This window comes from Gymnoscopelus braueri, assembly GCF_963280865.1.
Source record: "Gymnoscopelus braueri genome assembly, chromosome: 12".
NCBI classification, from domain to species: domain Eukaryota; kingdom Metazoa; phylum Chordata; class Actinopteri; order Myctophiformes; family Myctophidae; genus Gymnoscopelus; species Gymnoscopelus braueri.
The window spans coordinates 27,171,980-27,194,434 of NC_137614.1; the positions used below are offsets into that span (position 1 = coordinate 27,171,980).

Here is a 22,455-nt window from a genome sequence, read left to right on the forward strand (position 1 = left end):
AATGATATTTGAGGATTGACAGCGAGCTAACCAGATCTGATCAGAGGTCAGTGGGGTTGAGGCAGGGAGTTCAGAGATGGTCAACATATCGTGACGCATCAGAAGAGTGGGCCCTGCACCTACATCTTCAGTCCACAGTCCCATGTCCACAGTCCAACATCAGCCCACACTGGGGAGGGAGAGCCCATGACTCACTCTGGCTTTACGGAGGCCATCCTCCACATGGCTCACATTAACACCGACCACAACCACAGCTCTGTGACCTGTTTGGTATGGGACCTACCAATCTGGTTGACTGACTAGTTGACTGGCGCTACCCTTGCAGCCGTCCACGTGTTAACCCATTCAATCCAGGAACGCGTCTACAAATGTCTTCCAAATCCTAAGAGTTTTATGAAAAAACATGCTATATATCAGTGGTTCTCAAACTTTTTCATGTGAAGGACCCCCAAAATTATGTATTTGGCCGCGGACCCCCATCTGAAAATATTTTGTTCCAGGGACCCCCAGGAGCAAAGATTTGAGTAAAAAACGGTCCCTTTAAAAATATCTATATTCATAGATTTGCACAGATTTTTCAAAAATATCAATGTTTCTGTGTTTCTGTGTTAGTTTTCTTTTCTTTTTTTCTACAATTTCTCTGGCTTGATAAAATTCAATTTGTCATTTAATCATTATTCATTTGGCCCATTAGTGATACTTTTGTGTTTAGCATTTGAAAGGTGACGGAAACTGGCTTCTTCCATTGCTGTCCCTGATGCCATCAGAGGATTGATGGGAGCTGAAGAATAAATGATGATTCATTCATTATATCTCTTCCTTTTTTCTTCTCCCCGCAGGCCGTTTTCTCATCTGTTTTCTACTTCGCCTCTGTCCCCCTCTATCAAGGATTCTTAGTTATCGGGTGAGCCAAGCATTATGAATAGCGATGACTTATCACAAGAGCATTTGGCTGCTGTTTCCATGGCATTTCATTTGTGTAAAAGCACTGTCGCATTGACAAGACAGGAAACTATGCAATCTTTATGCTGTACTGTAACGCATCCAAGAACTAAATCAAAAGAAGCGAACTGGCAAAAACTGCTTGCAATTTTTCATTTTGGATCAAAGTGGCTGGATGAAATCAATGAAGCCCAAACTTCAGCCGTTTAACCGACAAAATAATTTCTATTTCAGCTACTCTACTATCTACACCATGTTCCCCGTGTTCTCTCTCGTGCTCGACAAAGATGTTAAGTCAGAAGTTGCCATGCTGTACCCAGAACTATATAAAGACCTATTAAAGGTATTTATTTTACAATCAAAGATATTGCATTTTATCACTGATTTTGTCATCATTCATACTTTGTCGCATGATCCTTTCAACAAGTGTTGTTTCAACAAGTGTTGTTTGGCCTTCGGCCTGACGGAGACAAAGAAGTATGAATTAGCCAGCTATGCACATAAACAGTTTTTCCATAAACTATCTGTACTGACAGTTTTTTGCACTCTTTCTACAAATTAGACACTGTACACACTTTATTACTTTAAAACTATTGCAGCTAAGCTTTTACGCTTATTATACCTTGTTTTTTAATATAATTTATTTCATTTCCCCCCATTTCTTATTGTTAGCACAGTCTGGTGGAGTACATACAACATACTTGTTTGAGCGTGAACAATAAATCTCTTGAATTCATATCGTCGCTGTCGGGTGGAAACCTTGTATATCCAAAACCGTTTCTCTTAACGAAATGGAAAAAATAACCTGTGTTCCAATGATTCAATGTCACATGCTCTTGTTAATACTTTTCATTGGTTAAATATTTATAAAACCCACTGACCGACTTAACCACTTTCACTTTCAAAACTGTTCAAAAATAGCAAAAAGCAAATGTACACGCTTGTAGATCGGCTATTGTTATTACTTTTGTGCAACACTCTTGTACAACGAAGTAGGGCATTGATTTACAAAACAAAACATATGATATATGTATTGTTTTATATCAGAGGTTGAAATATAGAGATACAAGCTTTCTGCCCGAAAGCAACAATATGGATATGAAATGTAATCACTGGTTGTGTTGTTTTTCTTCACAGGGCAGACCGTTGTCTTTCAAGACATTTCTAATATGGGTCATAATAAGTATCTACCAAGGTAAGGAAGAACCAGTAAATGTAGCCAAGTGTAAAAACTGCAGAAATGTGGCATTGGTAGAGAGTACAGTAGCATACAAACACATGGCACCAAGACAACTGGACAATGTACATCTTATATAGTATATGTTTTCAAGCAGCATTGTGTAGTGAATGTCCAGTAACATGTAACTGCATGAGATATTGTACTATACTTTATGTGAGACTGTGGTATGTGGGATTAAAAGACAGTGTTTTACAAACAAAGCTTACCTTAAGCTGCCCTTACAAAGCCACCAGAAACTACTGCACTCTGCATTTTTCATGCGTAACTCTCCCAAACTGCCCACACACTTTCGTCTTAATTACTAGAAGAGTTTATTTATGTCTGTGGTGGTTGTGGATGTTAAATAACCTGAGGTGGTTTTCCGACATGGGCCATTTATGTTGCAAAGGCGTTGCCAGAGCCATCCGACGTTACACCCGTGTGCCTTTTGTGTACAGACTCACTCCCAAACGTCTCTCTGTCAAAACAGACTTTATTTGATGGATGCTCTACTTTATTCCAGATCCATCTTGAGCTTCATCTTTCCAAATCACCAGGCCCACTTTCTTAGCCTTCTAGAAAGAACCTCTGATGAGTTGTTTGGAATCACTTTAGTTGTAGTTGCTTGTACGTTTTTGAATGCCTTGCGGTAGGGGTGCAATCGAAAATCATGTTTTTAATTCAAACATCTTAACGAGTCAGCTGTTGCACCTTGCCCTCACCTGCTCAACATTACACAAGGGTTCATTACCAGGACAACGTACAACCCATCTCCCCATCCCTCAGGCATACTGAGGAACAATAAAATCATCGCCATTACATACTATTTGACCAAATATATGGTACAATATGCAACAAGAACATAAAAATATTACCAAAAATCATCAAAAATTATCCTGATTATAATTTTTGTCATAATTGTGCTGCGAATATTCTTTGAGGCAGTGGTTCTCAACCTTTTCAGGCTGTGACCCCCCAAAATAATCATATTTGAACTGAAGACCCCCCACCCTGACAGGCACTTGGAATTGTTGATGAGGTTGAGGCATTACATTTAGTTTGACTTGGTTCCACAGATAAATATTGTGAAAATAGCTGATGTATTTCTTTTTTTTTGTATTAGGTATTAAAAGTCCTTAAATTGTCACTTTAATGGCATCTGCTGGTCCTGACCCACAGGTTGAGATCTCCTGCTTTAAGGCATACTTTAAAGGGGGCGAAGCAATATGTACTCCCAGGTAAAAGGTGTTTACACATTAGGGGTCAAGGGCAATACTACTGCTACATTCGCCCCCCCCCGTGTCACACCCTTTTGGCTTTAGTCAGATTTAGCTGATGGCATTACAGTCATAATGCTCTGAGTAAAGACTAGGCAGAGTGTCTTTAAACTGTAATATCATATTGTTAATATTAGATCCTGTCTTTGCCTTACAGGCAGCATCATCATGTACGGTGCCATGCTGCTCTTCGAGTCCGAGTTTGTCCACATCGTTGCCATTTCTTTCACTGCTCTCATTCTAACTGAGCTGCTAATGGTGGCCCTGACCATTCAGACGTGGCACTGGCTCATGATAGTCGGCGAACTTCTCAGTTTGGCGTGTTACATCGCATCTCTCGTCTTCCTACATGAGTTCATAGGTGAGAGAACACATGCACACATGCACAAAACATTCTGCCAACACAAGAGGGTGACACTTTTATGGACGGATATATTGAGATTGGGTCAGTATGTTTCAAATAAGGAAAAGGAAAAACGATGCACCGCTAATTTATGTCAATGCACACTCTGATTGATTGATGATATTGGGCTTTTCCTGACCTTGAAATAGTACGTCAGCATTCGGCAGTGACAAGGACCAGTCCAGTTATGCCATGCCTCTGGCGTCCAGTTTGTCCCCTATTAGGAAGGCTAAAGGTGAGCATAGTGACATATTGTGCTAGAGTGGCGCAAGCATGGGCATACCATAGTATCAAAGAGGAAATGCCAAGCGCTCCTGTCGGTTTCCTGTCCCAGCTACCATTTACTGCCAAGGTCCATGTGTTTATTACAGACATGACGGTGCCAGCGTTTAGTAGAAAACATAACTGTTACAACAAAGTCATTTTTCTGTGCTAGAGTGTCACAGATTTGTGGGTACTATAAGACCCTATAAGAGGAAATATATATACTTTAATTGAGAAAATAGTTACGCCTTTGTTTATATTTTTCCATAGCCGTCTATTTCCTGTCAGGCCTTTGGGGATTTATTTACTTGATCTGACAGAAAAACGCTATGTTTACTTTTGCCATATTGGGTCTGGTGACACATGCAACACTCTCATGGAGCTTTCCAAACCTTTACTTTAGGCCTTTATGTGTGGCATGTAGTTCCAATTTCAGCTTGGGATCTCGACCACTGAGAATTATGACTGGAACGTGGTCAAAAGTACCCTTTTTAGGCCTTGAGGCCAAACTGAAATTAGATTTTAAAGACCGTTATTCTCATCTAACATTTTTAAAGAAGATCTACTTTTTGGTTAAGTCAGCATTTTCTCATTCAGTTTGATGTCTTTCCAGTCTAGGCATGAATATTCATCCATTCGTCCTACAAGGGTGTTATGCTTGATTCATTGTGCAGTTTAACTGTTGAACGTCACAAGGATTAATTCAAATGGCATATCGTCAGGCAGAAAGCAATGTAAAAAAACTACGTGACTTTTCAGGAAATGTAAAAAATAACCTGTGTTCCAATTAATCCAATGTAGTTATTATATAGTCACAAGCTCTTGTTAATACGTTTCATTGGTTGAACATTTATTAAACCTACAGACAGACTTAGCCACTTTTAACCTGGCATCCCTGTTTTGGATATGTCATTATAGGAGATTTTTCCAATAATGCCTAAATCTTTCCCATCAACATCTACAAGCACACAACGTGTATGTATCTGACCTTTTGTCTCTGTGTTTTGTTGTGTAGATGTGTACTTCATCATGACAGTGTCCTTCCTGTGGAAGGTGACTGTAATCACCCTGGTCAGCTGCCTACCGCTATACATCCTCAAATACCTGCGCCGGCGCTTCTCCCCACCCAGCTACTCCAAGCTCACCACCTAGAGAGCCAGCGGGTGTCTCCTCTCCCCACCACACCCCCAGCCTCGCTTAACTGTAGGAATACAGAGGGTGCATTCCTCTCTCGGCTAACACAGACTGCACTTGGACCAGAGAATCACAAATGGCCTCCTCCCCTTTAATTTTATTGTGAAAAAGGCTTGCATTTGCAAACTCATGACTGTGGATAATCCATTTGAATTTGGAGGTGAGGGTGTTAAGTGTTCGACAGTGTTACATGTGTTTGATGCAAAGGCTGATAAGTACTCTGGGTTGACAACACTCCCAGGGATTTGTGTGTTTGATGCAAAGGCTGATAAGTACTCGGGGTTGACAAGACTCCCAGGGATTTGTGGGTAGCTTTGGGTAGCACTGGTATTAGAGTGCATCTGTATTGTGTCGTACAGACCACAGGCAACTACAGGCATTGAAATATTCTTACGAGTGAAATGTAAATATGCGGGTGACATAACTGATTAACACAGAGCTATTGTGCCTCTTTTAATCAAGCAATGCACCGCTAAAATAAAATGCTGATATTTTTTCCCTTCTTATTCAACCTACGGATATTGAGAAAAAAAAGAAAGAAAGAAAGAAAAAACACTTGGGCTGATTTGAGAATGGTTATTTACTACAAAACAAGATGCGATTCTCAGTCAGTTATGCAAAAGTTCAATCAGGTTTTGGTCTTTAAACATTACAGTTGCTACAGTTAGCTCTTTAAACAGCAATGCTTTTATTATTGGAACTGACGTAGCATTTTCTCAGGACTCACGCTGTCCTTAAAGAGTGATCATCTAAATAGAGCTGGAGAATTGTATGTAAAAAAAAATCTTTTTACAGACCAGACTCCGCATAAAATACACGCCTGTGAGTTTTGTGTATTTGTTTGTGCGTCACTCCAGTGCTACAGCCCAACATGGCGGAGGTGTTGTGGTTGTTTATTTAGCATGACCCACAGTCTCTGATGTTAAATCTGTCTTTGTCTTTTTGTACGGATGCTGAATAGTAAAAGTTGTTTGTGTGTTGAGGAGCATGGTCAAAATAGCCACAGACGGGTATGGGCTATTTGCAGTCAGACCTTCCACCATGTCTCCTCACTGGCCTGCGTGTTCAACGGTGGCTTGGCGGTCTTGACCCTCTCATGTGGGCACCCCAGAGGCAGACGTTGACCACACTTTAGCATTGCATGGTGACTCACAGTAGTTGTGACCTAAAGCCATAACTGAAAATACTCCACTGACCGATGTACGGCTGCCCCCGCCCCCATCCCCTTCTGTCGCTCCTTCTCCTCCAAAGCCCCCTGACTTCTCTCTGCTACTACTAACACCCACAGATTATCTGTAGAAAGAAAAGAGAACAAATAACAACTACGCTGCCAAGTAGAATTTGAAAATGCTCGCTGAAGTGTTACTGCACATTTGTCAGATAAAAAAAGAGAGAAATGCTTTTGATCCGTTCCTCATGGTGGTGCGGTGATAACAGTGTAAATAATTAGTGTTGTATTATCATGTCCTCATTTCTTAAGCCCTTGGTTTTTGCTTATACGATGTAAAAGACGCAGTCTTCAATTGACTGAGTTAAATGAGCACTGAGGATTTTAATTTGTATGGACCATTTGCAAGTGCTGTGCATCATTGAAAGATTACTGAGTTGGTGCAACGCAGTGAATCCTAAATAATGTGCCATAAGTAATAATTTAATGTACTCATGTACAGTACACTCCAACTCCCATTTAACTCCAAGAATTTTGCACAGAATTGTGTTTGTACTACTGATTAATTATTGCTTTTTTAATATGCTGTGGATTTGCAAACCATAAATTATGGTAAATGTATGTTTATTATTTGGCCAATGGCATTGTGATCTTGCTTGTAAATATAACATGTTTTAAGTTTTTATTTATTCATTCATTAATTGCACTCGGATAACTAGTAGAACAAAAAGGGAGGATTCTGTTCATGTTAATTGGTGATGATGATTAATAAATGTCATGCTGTTTTCTAGTGCTGCTTTTCTTTATCATATCTTGAAAAGTATTAGTAGCCTAAGAATATAATTTATTTTGTGCATGTGTTTGTCATAAAGTTAGGTGGACCAATCACCCGCTTAAGAAAAACTTTCAGCAAGGTTTGAGCTGGAAGAAGTTCATGAATGATCTATTCTCCCCAAAGGGTAAAAAGGCAAAAGGGTTTAAGTCAAGTAAGTCATGTGTTTGTCATGCTTAATTGATACTCCATCGTACATACAATTACAACAGTGTCTTTTTTTCGGCTCTTTCGTACAATGAAGTATAAATCAGGCTTTACTAAGCTACTGTGTATTATTTTTTACTTGTATATTCAGATATAGTGCTGCATTATTATTTGTTATTATTAATTAATTAATTGATGTATTATTATTATTATGATTATGTACATAGTTCTCTATGAACAAGACACAGTGTTTGGCCCACAGTCACCAGATGAGGGAGTCCCTGTCACTTGTACACATCTCTATCTAATCTCCTCCACACTAATATTCAGCTTTATATAGTTGAGGATGAGGATAGTAGCTGATAATTCACCCTCCTATCAAACAGCTGTTACACAAAACAATTAATTTAAATGCCTGGATAACATAACCGAATAATTCTAGATTATTCAAGCAAGCTTTTGTGGTGGAATCTCTCAAGGGGCATGGCACCCCAAGCAATGATGACAGACCAGTCTGCATGTTTACTATTTATTCAGCACGAAGTACACTTTACAACATTCTAAGTCTAATCTAGCACGCACAGGAGCAGGCAGCGAAAGCGGCCAGCTCCCATGTAGTTCCTGGGTGCTTTTATACCATCCGGCAGACAGACAGACTAAACTATCGGGAAACCGATTCTTACCTACCACTCACAAAGTGTTTCAATATGAGCATCCTTCCTCAATCATCAGAATTCATGTTGCAGTCCTAATATGTCCAGTCTGTCCTCTCATCTCTTTTTGAATCACAGACCTTTAGACACAAGTGTCATTGGCTGGTCATTGTGACCCTACTAGATATCATATTTGTCATCATGTTGCATTAATCTTAATGTAGCATTTCAAGCGAGACATTTATGATGCAATCTAGCTACTAGTCTGTAGTCTATTGACCAATAACCACATGACTGAGTATTCACTCAATTACATACACACAATGTACAATATGTATCTTGCATATCACCACATAGTATAGAAATTCCCTAACACTTTCACAAGAAACAACTTTGTGCCTTTTTTCTTCAAATTGGATGATCAATCATGGCTAGTTTCATTTAATGGAAGGAAACATGCTAATTGTCCATATAAAAGTTTGAACAGCACTGAATTTCAGATTGTGTATTTGTCCCCAAGATCGTTTTCTTTGGATTTATTTTTTAAACCTACAGTCAAGCACTTCAGTACTGTATGCTCAGATTAAATTGCTGTTTCTACATCCAACTTTTTTCTCTTTCTCTCATTCCATTGCCCAAAGGCGTAGGTTATGCCATTAAAAGTAACCATTTAACTTAATCAGTCCCATGAAAACTGAAATTCCACTCCAGAATCAACAGAACTGCCTCCTAACCTCAACATTTGAGGTCTTTCCTTTGAGCCTTCGGCCATCTACACTGTAGATTCTACAGAGCCCCCGGTTGGATTGCTGCCAAATCCGCAATCCAGTCAGTGAAAGAGAGAGAGAGGGTGCGGGTCAGTGTACATTTAAAGATTTCCTGTACATTTTACTAGGTTTAGATTATTGATAGTTTACAGCTCTGACTGGCGTAACATTGAGACTAATTATTACAAGGTCAGTGCATCATTGGCACTTCAAGACAGCCATTACTTGAATTTGTTTCCAACTTGGAAAAATCTAACCGCTCCTAAAGGAACACGGCACGAGGGAGAGAGACTCCCTCTAATGTGCAAGAATATGCAACCATCAACAACAGGGTCTTATAATTGAGTGGTTAATCCAAATAATACCATAGATCTACAGTATATGTGAAATCCAAATTCATAATTGAGACCAGAGTAACCACATCAACTGGGATGACTGGGTCTTTATAGCCAGAGAATACTAGACCACTGTATAGGTCATGACTGCACAAATGTAACACTGAGGATTTTACTGTGTGGGGTCAACTTTGCCTCTGTGATATAGCTAACTGGTGGTGAGGCCAATGTACAGCAGTCTTTGCCTCATCTGATGCATGTTAAATAATGAGACTGGCTAATGAGCCAAACAAGTTAGATACAATTGTATGTATGCTATTTTGAAATATTTGAAGCTTAATTGGCCACAACGTTGCTACATTTGGACTGACAGAGTGCAACAACAGACCAGTCCATGCAGATGAATTGCTTACTACACATTGTTATTGTGCAGTGTAAACACAGGATCTCCGCGATGACAGGCTCCTAACAGAAACATTGCTCAGCATGAACACACACACCCTCTTCTATTGCTATTTATAGCTCATGCATTGGAATGCTTTGATTTGTCTTTGCACCGACTACTGTATTTCCTTGCCCATTGTGATCTCTAATACCACTTGTGAATGCCTCACAAATCACCTCGCAGTCGACTATCCAAATATTATCCTGGCATTGAGATGGGCTAGAGATTAAGCACTATCTAAATTCAAGTGCATGACAGAGGTGTGGAGCAATGAGTAAATAAAAGTGGAAATACAGTTGGTTTTTGTTGTTATGGAATAATTGATAGGAGTGACACAGTGTTAAATGGCTGGTTTCTACAGACTATATTCAACCACGGACTGAGGTTAATCCACTGCAATTGGCTACCGTATATACAAACAAGACAAGCTTGCCTTGCATTCAAGTTGTGTTTATATTACACAGAGATATTTTAAAGTTGTGAATGAAGTATATGGGCTGGAAAGGGAAACACTATAGACAGAAAATAGTGTCAACAAGGGAGAGCCAATTTTCTAACGCTGTGCTCAAGAGGGAAAAATCCATGAGCTGCTCCACTACTTTCCACTGGACTTAAGACACCAAAATTCTTTATACAAACAGTTGAGTATCGATCAGAATCATATTACATAATGTGGATATTCTGTCTAATGTGGATGTATGTAGTTTCCATTTTGATGGAACATATTAGTTCATACAATTTGGAAAAAGAGGGAAAATGTTTTCCAGGGATCACAATTTGTGGCAGGAAGGAAATAAGATTCCTTATTGCACAATAACATAGCAGCGCTATCCAGGCTGGAACTCTATGTACTGTAGTGGTCTGTCCAGTTCATAGTTACAAACTGAACAACTTAAGACAAATCCATGTTTCACTCATTTAAAGTGCAATTCGTCTCTTTTACGGTATGCCCTCCGTAACCGTTCAACTTTTCAGTCACTCATCTCATCATAGATAGTAATGAACTAACAAATTAACAAGGATCTGCCAAAAAAATTTATAGGCAAGTATATTATATATTATATAACTGGCAAAAAATATTTAGAGTAAAGGAGCCCAGGGAAATGTTTCTTGGATTTTGAATGCTCATGGAGGCTAAAATCCAAATTCCCTTGGAAAGGATTCCATGAGACATGATATAATGTGCCATTTCCATATCAAAGTTCCACTGCTTGGATTTAAAACTCGCTCACACATGTTACACTTGGAAAACTAAAAGGAGCTAATGCTCTAACCCAGACAACACAGCCTCAATGAGCTGTTTTACAGTGATGGAAAATACTGCATTAACTTGGAAAAAGCGTGCTCTCCTAGCAAAAAAAAAACGGAAGTGCAAACTCTGCCGTCTGGACAAACGCAGTTTTCTCTTTCTCAAGTTAGTGCCTTGTTCGTTTACTCATTCATAATTTCACTTGCATAAGAGTTCTGTTTGCAGTGGAGGAATTTACATATGGTAGACAAGTCGGAGCGTTAATACCCCAACTCAAACCCTGAGCTCTGTGTGCTGTGGTTTTTACAGCAGACTTTCTGCTGTACCCTCGATCACTCCATAGTCTAGCACAGACTTACACATACAAACTAATCCATGTCACAATCCAAAACAGGCCCACTCATTAGAGGGCCCCCCCAAAGCACAGATTTTCCTATGACTAGCCTTGAGTCTAACGTCAATGATAATATACGCTGTGTATCAATTACTGGGCCAACAGCCTACAAAGACCCCAAGTGGGGTGTCTGGGTTTCATGTTCCCTGGGCCTTTGTCAAACTGCTGAACAGTACTATTGTGTTATTATTTATTTTGTCTTTGTAAAGCAACTTTGACTAATAAATCTGACATATTATTATTAGAACCCGCTGCATGTTATCCACTTACATTTGTAGAAATGTGTTTTATAAATTTGAGTACAAAAAGAGGTTTATTATGTATAATAACCGATAAGAATTTCACAACAGTCATTTTCCAAAGCTTACCATAGGCACAGGTGCATGCATGATACAGCAATGCATGGACATGGTAGAGAAAATGGTAATGTCTCATTTACCTTGGCTGCTGTGGACGGCCCATTTCACAGCTTCCCCTTCTGGGTCACATATGAACTTGTTAATGTGGCGAATTAGCTTTTCTTGAAACATTTATTAGTTTGGATAACCAGCTCCATGTTGACTTAGGGAGAACTTTCCAAATTTAAATGTATTTGCCTGGTTACCCGATGAAACAGCAATGTATTACTTGAGATGGAAAAACAGTGGCAAGTGTATCTTGATAATATTTGAACGGCATGGAGCAGAGCCTGGCCATGCCTGTTGAGCTGCAGCCCAAATGTTAGATCAGGAAGTATAACCTCTATTAAGTTACATCTACAATATATAGGCTAATCACCACAGTGAGAATGGAAGTAATAGCTGTTTAATTCTATGCCAAGACCTGGCGAGATCATAGCACCTATGTTTGAACCATAACCATCTTTCAATGGCCTCATCCATTATTAACCTACAACATAGTTAGTCTTACCACAAGGGATTTGTGATGTCTTCCAATTCCAAAATTATTGACACAGCCCTTACATGCTTAGTAAATGCACAGTGAAGTAAGAGAGTTTTTTTTATATGATATATTAAATAATTAATAGTTCTGAAAGGTGAAGGAAGGGGGAAACTTCAGACTTACAAAAGTTATACAGATGAATCAAAGGGCAAAAAATATCCCTTGGATGCTCATTTATATAACCTTCATTGCAATGGAAAATGTATTCTCATGACTAATTGGCTCAGTCTATATCAAGTGATCCTGTTTTTTTCCCAGACGTTTTTCCAGTCAAGTATCATACTTTATTATGTCAAATAATAAAGAAGTAGCAACTTTCCATTAATGGATGGTAGTGAGCTACCGTAGTGGAAACAATGGAATTCTTTATATTCCATGTTGAAACCAGCAGCAACTACCCTGCCCTGTGGTCATAATTGATATTTTACAGCAGTCAGTCAGGCCTACAATCATTTACAATATTGTAAGGCTTATACAGAGAGCAGTTGACAAACTGTGTCACTAAGTTTGATGTAGTGTATACTGTATCCAGTGGTGGAAAGTAACTAAGTACATGTACTCAAGTAGGCTACAGTATACAATTTTGAGGTCTTTTTTACTTTGGAGTATTTCCAATTGTCAAAACTTTGACTTCTACTCCACTACATCTCAGAGGCAAATATTGTACTTTTACTCCACTACTTTTATTTGGAAACTTTAGTTACTAATTACTTTGTAGATTTTAATTATTATTACAAAACGTGCACACTTCAGCCCCATATAAGGTATACTTCAGCAGCTATTTGAAAATAACCGATCTGTGATGCATTGTGAGCTTGTAGATCGGCTATTTTCAAAAGAGTTTTTAAACATTTTGAAAACTTGAAGTGGGACATTCTGCATAATCAGTACTTTTAGTACATTTAGATGCCACTACTACTTTACCCAAGTAAACTTTGAATACCAAACTGTTACTTGTAACAGAGTATTTCTAAATTGTGGTTTTTTACTTTTACTTAAGTAAAACATTTGAGTACTTCTTCCACCACTGACTGTATCATACATCAGAACTATTTCTTTTTTTTAATTTTCTTCTCAGCAGCAGCTATGTCCCACAGTAATTTCTTCATCCCTACAATGAAGGTCTTGTGCGCTACTGTCTGAGAGAAGCCGCAGAAATGCCTTGGCGCAGCAGCCTGTAGACGTCATGGATTCCTGAGTGTGGGCTTTGCAGGAAAGCCCTGAGTCTCCGAGATGGAGCTGGTCCAGGTTTCCATGGCAAAGCAGCATAAACAGGAGGAAACACTGAGGGAATCCCGTTATTTTACAGCATTGGAGCATTATAAACACCCAGAGCAGAGGGAAGGAAGCCGCTCTTGATACTCAAGTAATCCTTAGAGCTAGGAAAGGGACTTTATCCATTGTTGCAGCTGAAGCAGTAACATGTTTCTGAACACATAAAGAGGGTTTACTTTGTGAATAGCTGCTATATAAAGGCAAGAACTTGTTGAACATACGGAAGATTTTTTTTAATCTCTACTGAATTTGACTGAAGAGGTTCTTTTTTCCTGCTATGGTTATTTGAAGAGGATAACTTTTCAACTTTTTTATTTTTTCATTTTTATTTTTGCTTTTACTTTGACTTATGCTCCAAATGTTTAGAGAGACTTGGAGACTGTCACAGTACCACACCATGCGGTCGATGGATCAAGGTATGGATGCCCCGCGTTGCTGAAGTGTTGTGATTTTCTGGTAATCAAACAATTTGATTTTTAATTGATAGAACAATACTAACCTGTTTATTGTATGCTATTGTCGTCTACCATATATAGCCTGTTTCCATGTAACACAGTTGGCTAGAATGTTATAGCGATGATCAGTGCGCCAGGTAGCGGGGTGCACGCCTCACAGCGCATAGGCAACAGACGTCACCACAATGGAGAATCATTTTCAAAACTGGCCTCATTTCATTGGAGGGCAACCAAATATAGCTCAATTACCAAGAAATAAAGGTGTTATTAGTCGTAAAAAGAAGGGCTATTCCATATATAGGCTATTGTAAGGCAATTAGGCAACTTTGTGACTAGCCTAACACTATTCTATGAGATAGCTTATAGGGTAAACGATCTAAATTGTGTCCATTTCTCATATTCGTGTTGTGTTGCTAGTCACACACAAAAAACTTAGGCTACTTCCTAGTTTCATATTCAAATTTGAAGAGAAAATGCTGCTTTGTCCTATAACTTTCCAGATGTTTGCCACAGACTGTAAAAAGTTGGCTGTAGGTTTAATTAATTCAAAAGTATTTCCAGTAGGCTACCGCTATTTTAGGCCTATTGACAATGGCCAGACTAATATCACTGGCTATTTTTTAAATTTTGTTTTGCACTGGCAGATCCGTCTGGTTTCTAGGCTAATTGACAATTGTCTTGTAGGCATGTGGGTGAGGTCATGGGCCTCAGCCCACTAGGGCCACAACGAGTTTTTCGCATAGCCTATTCACTTAATTGAACAATTCTAACTATTTATCTTCTATTCTGTTAATTGGGCTACATAACAATGTGCCAGGTTGAAATTGTCCATCAAAGGACCAATAAACAAAATGTAAAAGGCACAAAGTCGTCTGATTTCAAAACATGCAACAAGTGCGCCTTAATTTTTTGCTGACTGCGGATATGGCATGAATTATTCGACAGTTCATTATTTGCTCTGGTGCTGGCTGGCGTGTAGCTGTAGCCTATAAGTTAACTACACGTTTCCCTAAGTTTGGTAGGCCTATAGGTCCAAACTCGATATGATAACCTCGAGTAGCAGCCTAATCTAATTTGGGCACAAAAATAGGCCTAGCATACTTAGGCCTACAGTAGCCTAAATCAATTTTATTGTTTCATGGCTTTACTTGAACCAACTTTAGTCATCATAGTCAGAAAGAAATGGGAATACAGTAGCCTACTACACTAATGGCAAGTATCCTATTAAGCAGGTGGATGGACACAGGCAGCATGCTGACATGGCCATGGTCATCCTCCCATGCATGATGCATCCATCCATCAGTATTTGATTGATTGGATACTTTATTAACAGTTTGCCCCAAAAACACAGGAAGTAGGCCTACAGTTCTAAGGTTTGCTAAAAGGATTAAACCCAAGAAAGCACTATGGCTTAATTGTTTCCATTGGGGTCCTGCAGTGTATTCAATTCACTGAAACATTTAGTGACAGACAAATATATAATACTATGCAAAAACATCATATAAACGAGTAGTAGCCTAATCAAGGGGGGGGGGGCATTAACCCTTGATTGATTGATTGATTGATGTACTTTATTTAGAAAGACATGAGAACAACAGTACATGGAAGTACAAATTTACAATAGGCCTACAAGGTCTACTAAACTGGAAGACTCATTAAGCACTGCGCTTAAAAACCAAAGCACCTTTCCGTCACCCATCAAAACGCCGCAAATACGCTATAAGTCCTAATAGGCCTATTAGGCCCTATATACGCCCTCTCCCCAAATCACACACTAGTGGCCACACTACAGGCCACTTTGGTTCCAGGAGGTTGACTGCAGTGTCGTGCGTAATTGCTTGGTGCCAAACACTCGGGGGCGGTATTTAGCCTACATTGCAACGAGACGGGTATCCTACCTAACCTGTCCTGGATAATGTTTTCACGTTGAAGCTGCACTTCTGTACTTCTTGATTTTTCGGTCATTATGGTCTTGTAGGCGTGATTAGTCAATTATGAAAATGAGAATTTTTCATTTGATAGAAAACTCATAGATCCGCCTTCAACCAAACTATGGAGAGAAGTTGAAACAGGAAACTTACGCGCTTTCATGTTGTGCTTGTTGCCTTTTTCAACCGAGGCATCATTTGCACATTCATTCAGCCGCTCGTATATAGTTGAACAGGTCAGGTTCTCTGGTTCACCTCATCATTGAAATCTAATGGCCTCGGTGACAGACGCGCGGAGACAATTATAGGCTATACTGATAGAGAACATTATGAGCCTAAATCATTTTTGACTAAAAAGCTGGAAATACTTGGAAATTAAGACAGATGACCTCTTTTTACGACGAAACCGATTTGGAGGAGAAACTCAGTCGAGGGAACAACTGCCCCGATGAGGATTTGGAGTTCGAATACCTGTTTGAATATGAGCCACCTTGCAGCGCGTTTACCTCTGGGGGAGATCAAGGTTTGTCTCTAGGAGGGCTTTTAAGGAGCGTGGCATCTCCCTGGCTCTGTTGTATAACGTTGCCTTTCCCTTTAGGCCACCGTTTTTCAGGCCAAGGACCCCTCAGCTAGAGACTACATGTTATATAAAATTCTGTTGCAAATGTAACTTTTTCATAGATTTCATAGCTTCATAGACTTGTTTGACTGCACTTGTCATCAGTGCTGTGTAAATGTATGTTCTTTTGTTTATTTCAGACATGTATCCACTTAAAAACCCTATATACAGTACTTAGTAAACTTGACCTTTGGGTCTGTACTTGGTTGGTTTGCTTTTTTTCCCCTCTACACCAAACATCTTTGCCGATAATAGCCCATTTACAAGCATTGTGAGCTTGTAGATCTGCTATTTTTGGCTAATGTTCCACAGAATATTGAGGTGAGGGTTCAAGTGGTTAATGTAATAAAACAATATCTTATCACAAAAAGATTTGGCGGCCCCCCTGTAGTAACACTGAGGACCCCCAAGGGGTCCCGGACCCCCTGTTGAAGACCCACGCTTTAGGCTATCTATTAAGAAGTGGGAAATAAACAGAAAGTTAATTTCGCAAAAGGTTTTCAGGATCATGTCATGATGTGGAAAATTGCATTTCAAACGTTATGTGTTTTACATTTTTGATTAAAAACTAAATTAATTAGCCTACCTATGTCAGTTTTAATTATTGCAGTAAAAGCTCACAAGTTACATTCAAATATGTATGTTAAACTTGATTTGAGCCGAGTAATTGGGATGTGTCTGGAATAAAAACATATTAACAGCATTAAGGGTGTTTAATGTTTTTATTAACCCTTCCATTGAATGTGACAACATTACCACTTATCTGAGTATTCTGACCAGCTTGTTCCTTGTCTCATTCTGTAGATGACCCGAACCTTGCATCTCACAAAGTCCTCAGTCCTGAGTCAGGCCAGGCCTACCATTTGGGTGAGGCGTACGGTATCAAGTCCTGTAGTCCGCCCTACAACAACACGGAGGTTCTCTCAGGATATGAGAACCAGGAGGCCAGGAATTACCTGGACAACTCCCGGCCTGGGGGCCTGGCCCTGAGCCCGCGGATCGAGATCACCCCATCTCGTGAGCACTACAATCATGGAAGGGAATCCCTGCAGAACCACCCGCTGAACATCAGCCCCAGACCCACCCTGACCGTGCCCGGCCATGATAGTGTGGCCTACCGTGAGCCCCAGTGCCTGAGTCCGGCCAGTAGTAACTCATCCACCAGCTGGCACTCCGAGACCTATTCCCCCTGGGCATCTCCCTGCATGTCCCCCAGCAGTGGTCAGAACCCCGGTGACCTCTGCCCACGTTTCCAGAACATCCATACAGGCTCGCCCCGCACCTCTCCAGGCACCTCCCCACACACCAGCCTAGCTGAGGACGGCTGCCTGGGACCCCGTTCGCCTTCCCCGAGGCCTGGCTCCCGCTCCGCCTCCCCACAGGGCAAACGCACGTACGACATGTACAGGAACCCAGGGTTAGTCCCTGGACACCGCTCCCGCAGTCCCTCACCCCACAGCGGCCACGAGGAGCACAACATAGTGGGTGCCCACTACGGCACACCCACCAGCCTCGCCGATGCCATGAATGGCTTTGGCACCGCTCAGCACAACCTCGTGCCTACCAAAATAGTCAAGACGGCCAACCAGGTGTACACCCTCTATCCAGAGAGCCACGCTGAGGGGAACTACTTGGTGTCCTATGACCAGGACATGAAGACAAAGCCTGGTGCTGAGTCTTTCTTCGTCATCCCTCCGATCTGGCCCAAACCGCTGCTTTCCAGCAACTGCAGGTTGAGCTTGTGATTTGTGGCTAACGCATACACACAAGATGAATTAGCATGCATCAAATTTTTTTTTTTACAATTCAGCATTATAACCTCCCCCCTCCCTTTTTCTTTTATTTTTTCATACTGCAGCATCCCGGTTACCTCACTACCCCCACTGGAATGGCCAATTCCCAGTCGCTCAGACCAGTATGAGCTCCACATTGAAGTGCAGCCCAAGCCTCACCACAGAGCTCACTATGAGACGGAGGGAAGTCGGGGTGCTGTCAAAGCCCCAACCGGAGGACATACTGTTGTGCAGGTACGTAACTGATGTTAACACTAGTGTTCCTATTCTGGGGCGAACATTCAGCATATAATTATAGCAGATCTACAAGCTTGTAGATCAGCTATTTTTAGCGTAGATATTTTTTGTAGAGGGGTAAAATGTAGGGGGCCAAGGGTATGACAAACTGCAGCTATTTTGCTCTTACATCATAATAGGGGAATATGAAATATATGAATAGGTCAGTTGTCAGGGTTAGCCTATCAACCCCTTGTTTGAGTTTGAGAGCTAACAGAAGTCTTAAAGCCCCAGGCAGCACTGATGGAGAGGCGTGTGTCTACTGTGTAATCATATTAATGTGTCATTGTTGCCTTGGAGCAGTTGCATGAAAATGACTTGGAGATTAGGGCTGTCCACACCAAGAACAATAACTATAAAGATAACTATAAATAAAAAAATTTGGATGGCAAAATTCACACAATTCACACAATTTATAACGACAGCAACAGTGGTGAATGATATCGTTGGGAGGGATCACTTTAGGAGTAATTTGATGAATCATATAAACACTGACAGTCAATCTAAAATCAATCAGAATTGACAGGGCATTACATTCCACACATCACATTCAAGATGTTTACTGAACATTATATTGTTCACCAGTGTGGATGCTAATTATCATTATGGTTACCTGGCTGTTTAGTTATCATTCTTGGTGTGGATGGCCTTTTAGGCTGGGTATCCCTGCAGTACCTTGCTATGGACATCTCATTCTCTGTACCAGTAGCACTCTGTGAAAAGCACAGACATATGACACATGATAACCGCACCATACCCCCCCCCCCTCCCATCACTAAACAGTGTAGCTTCATAGATTTGTGCCTTCTAGCTTAAAATAGTCTACTGTGGTGCCCCCACAGCCTGGGGTTTCAACCACACAATCAGCCATGTGTTTACGCTGTCCATAGACATCAGTTTGTTGACTGTATAGGTCTCACATGAGATACTACACTAGCGTTGCTACACAACCGCGTTACCAGGCGCATTTCCAAAACGGAAGAGTATTAACTTAAATTTTTAACCGCAATTAAGATAATCTAGAAGTTTTTTTTTAATTAAAAGAAAGAACGTTTCCAACATTTGAACTTTTGTTTCATGGGAGTCCTGACCTGGAATGCAAATAGGACATCAAAATTACTTTTGACATATCTATGGCTGGCCACACAGTCTAACTGTAGGTTTCACTTCACTTTTTTTTCTCTTTTCTTTTTTTTCATGTGTTTGTTACCGTGACAACATCTTTAGGGTTTCCTTGTCCTTGTTGACGTTGTTGATAGAGGAGATGGAAATGAAACCTTTCTAACGTTGTAACTTTTCCATTTTCTGGCCCTCCCTGAAGGCCCACCCTGAGGTCAGCGTTGCCTGCTTCACTTGGCCAATCAGATGGTCAGGGCTGGTTAGCCACGGACAGCCAGCCCCCCCCCTTTCTATCTCAAGACTCCCCTGTTGCTCTCATGCCTAAATTATGCTCTGTGGTACCGCGATGTCGTGTGCCGAAAATAGCAGATCTATAAGTATGACACCGGCATACAAGGAAGTATAAACCGGGCTTACTTTCTCTCGTCTCTTTCCCCTCCCACCCCATCCTTCTCTCTCTCTTTCTTCCCTTTTCCCCCTCCCACCCCATTTCTCTCTCTCTCTCTCTCTCTCTCTCTCTCTCTCTCTCTCTCTCTCTCTCTCTCTCTCTCTCTCTCTCTCTCTCTCTCTCTCTCTCTCTCTCTCCCTATTTCTCTCTCCCTCCCTTCCTCTCTCTCTCCCTCTCTCTCGCTATCTCTCCCTCTCTCCCCCCCCCTCCAATCCTCTACTTTACTTTTCCTACAGTCCATGCTGTCATGACTCACTGCTGCTGCGGCTGTCATGACAACCGACTGCTCACATGGCCTGTTGAGTGTTTGCAGTCAACTTCCTCTATTTCACTCACTGTGTCAGCTACCTGGACGTGGGGCCAGCACTCTCATTCACGTTGCCATAGTTTCTATTCGGATTTAACAGCTGCCTTGAAGTTTAGGGTCTGCAACTGTCGGCTATTTCTTTGGCGATTATTCTATCGCTCACTTTTTCGATTAGGTGAATAATAGAAAAGCTGTTGTTTTAGTTTTTCGTATTTGACATTTGTATACATATCAACGCATCGATTAACCTGTTATACGTTACGTTACAGTTCGTTGCACAAAAATAGTGTCGGGCAAAAATAGTGAAAATAGCAGATCTACAAGCTCAGAATGTGTCGCAACATGATGCGTTGTGAGCTTATAGATAGCTTAACACCCCTAGTGAAGTTAGTGCGTATACCAGCCAAGACAGCTGGTGTTACTTCTTCAGGAAAAGGCAAAAGAGGCGCTACACCGGCTCCATTAAAACATGATCTTGCTTATTTAATCTACAAAATCAAGTCATTTTCATAGGGATTTTGTAAATTCATAAAGAAGTACAGTACATGTTTTATTGTTACTGAAAAGAATACCACATATTGTAGATATACTGTAGATCATAGTGCCCTTTATGGAACCGGATTTGCCACCCAGTGCATGAATGTCACTTTCACTTTGTGGCAATCTGTCCATGCTAATGTAACATCTCTTTGTTCTGTGTGAGCAACAAGGAAGCTAGATGCATTCAGTTTACACACACACACACACACACACACACACACACACACACACACACACACACACACACACACACACACACACACACACACACACACACACACACACACACACACACACACACACTGATGCAGATGGGATCATACAATCCCCTTTTTTACTTACCCCTTTACTTACCCCCCTAACCCCTTTACTTTTCGAGCATCCTTTTATCCTTTATCATTCCAGTAACATTAGACCTGATTTTAACAACTTAAGCCCTGTGTACAGTATAGTTTGTTGTACAACGAATCGCGGGAATAGCAGATCTACAAGCTCACAGAGTGTCGCAATGCGACATTTTTTTAATTTTGAATTTTTTTGTGTGGGTGGAATAAATAATTGCTTTAAAAGGGATGTTACTTATAATTGCCCATTTTCCACTTTGAAAGAGTGCTTTTTTCTTCCCTTTAAGAAAGCACAACTTGTGGTTTGTATGCACCGACACATTTAGGAGCAAGTTCATGCTTTGTGGTTCTTGCATATTTCCTCAGGAGGTCTGGTTTGCTGGTTATTTACATTCTCTCTCTCTCTCTCTCTCTCTCTCTCTCTCTCTCTCTCTCTCTCTCTCTCTCTCTCTCTCTCTCTCTGCAGGGAGAACATTTATAGCCTTATAGCTTGAACTTGGCACGGCAATGTTGCAGCCTGATTCATGTGTATGATGATGATGTGACACGTACACAACAATAGAGTGTGAAACAGTACATTGACCTTAAAATTCACAACAATTGCTCGTGTTCATCTTCCCTGCATGAGATTGAAGCAGGTCTTAAATAAGTGTCTCATTGTGACACGTTAACTCTTAGCCAAGCTGGCCATTTACGGCAGCTTCAGTTCTTAACATTTTCCTAGTTTGCCAGTTCCTTGGGATTATTTCGTTATAAAATATAACTGGTGGCTACCAATGATGTACACTCTGCTGGCCATGGAAGAAATGTGTACATTTCCATGTGGCTCTGAGACTGATTATCTATCTCTGGGAGTAGATATGCAGTTGCAGAATAGGCTGAGATCTGAAAAGTTTAAAGATGATGAATACATTCAATATTCCAGTCCATCAAACACAGCAAATATTTGTTTCATGACCTGACAGTTAGGGATGATCTGTAAAGTAAGTTAAGCAAAAACAACAAACATTAATGCCATAAGATGCGGCTGGATTTGCCTTCCCTCTTGGGCTATATTCTATTTGAACGTGATTTATATTTACAAATTGATGCCAAAAAGTGTGTTGTTTTTATTCATGAA

At 40.6% G+C, this 22,455-nt stretch overlaps 2 protein-coding genes across 5 annotated transcripts in view; both read left to right on the top strand.

The window, feature by feature from the left end:
* atp9a (ATPase phospholipid transporting 9A) overlaps nucleotides 1-7,253 on the top strand; it is a 34,480-nt gene extending 27,227 nt beyond the window's left edge. For both annotated transcript variants that reach the window (XM_080444179.1, XM_080444180.1), the window contains 5 exons: nucleotides 840-904; nucleotides 1,177-1,285; nucleotides 2,080-2,137; nucleotides 3,596-3,799; nucleotides 5,121-7,253. In XM_080444179.1, coding sequence (XP_080300305.1) covers nucleotides 840-904; nucleotides 1,177-1,285; nucleotides 2,080-2,137; nucleotides 3,596-3,799; nucleotides 5,121-5,257 — 573 coding nt within the window. In that variant the 3' untranslated portion in view covers nucleotides 5,258-7,253. The remainder of the gene's footprint in view (nucleotides 1-839; nucleotides 905-1,176; nucleotides 1,286-2,079; nucleotides 2,138-3,595; nucleotides 3,800-5,120) is intronic.
* A 6,359-nt stretch (nucleotides 7,254-13,612) lies between these two features.
* nfatc2a (nuclear factor of activated T cells 2a) overlaps nucleotides 13,613-22,455 on the top strand; it is a 28,474-nt gene continuing 19,631 nt past the window's right edge. For 2 of the 3 annotated variants that reach the window (XM_080445858.1, XM_080445859.1), the window contains exons 1-3: nucleotides 15,957-16,412; nucleotides 17,313-18,240; nucleotides 18,367-18,535. In XM_080445858.1, coding sequence (XP_080301984.1) covers nucleotides 16,274-16,412; nucleotides 17,313-18,240; nucleotides 18,367-18,535 — 1,236 coding nt within the window. In that variant the 5' untranslated portion in view covers nucleotides 15,957-16,273. Of the gene's footprint in view, nucleotides 13,923-15,956; nucleotides 16,413-17,312; nucleotides 18,241-18,366; nucleotides 18,536-22,455 lie in introns of those variants that run through there. The other variant, XM_080445860.1, reaches the window with a different exon arrangement.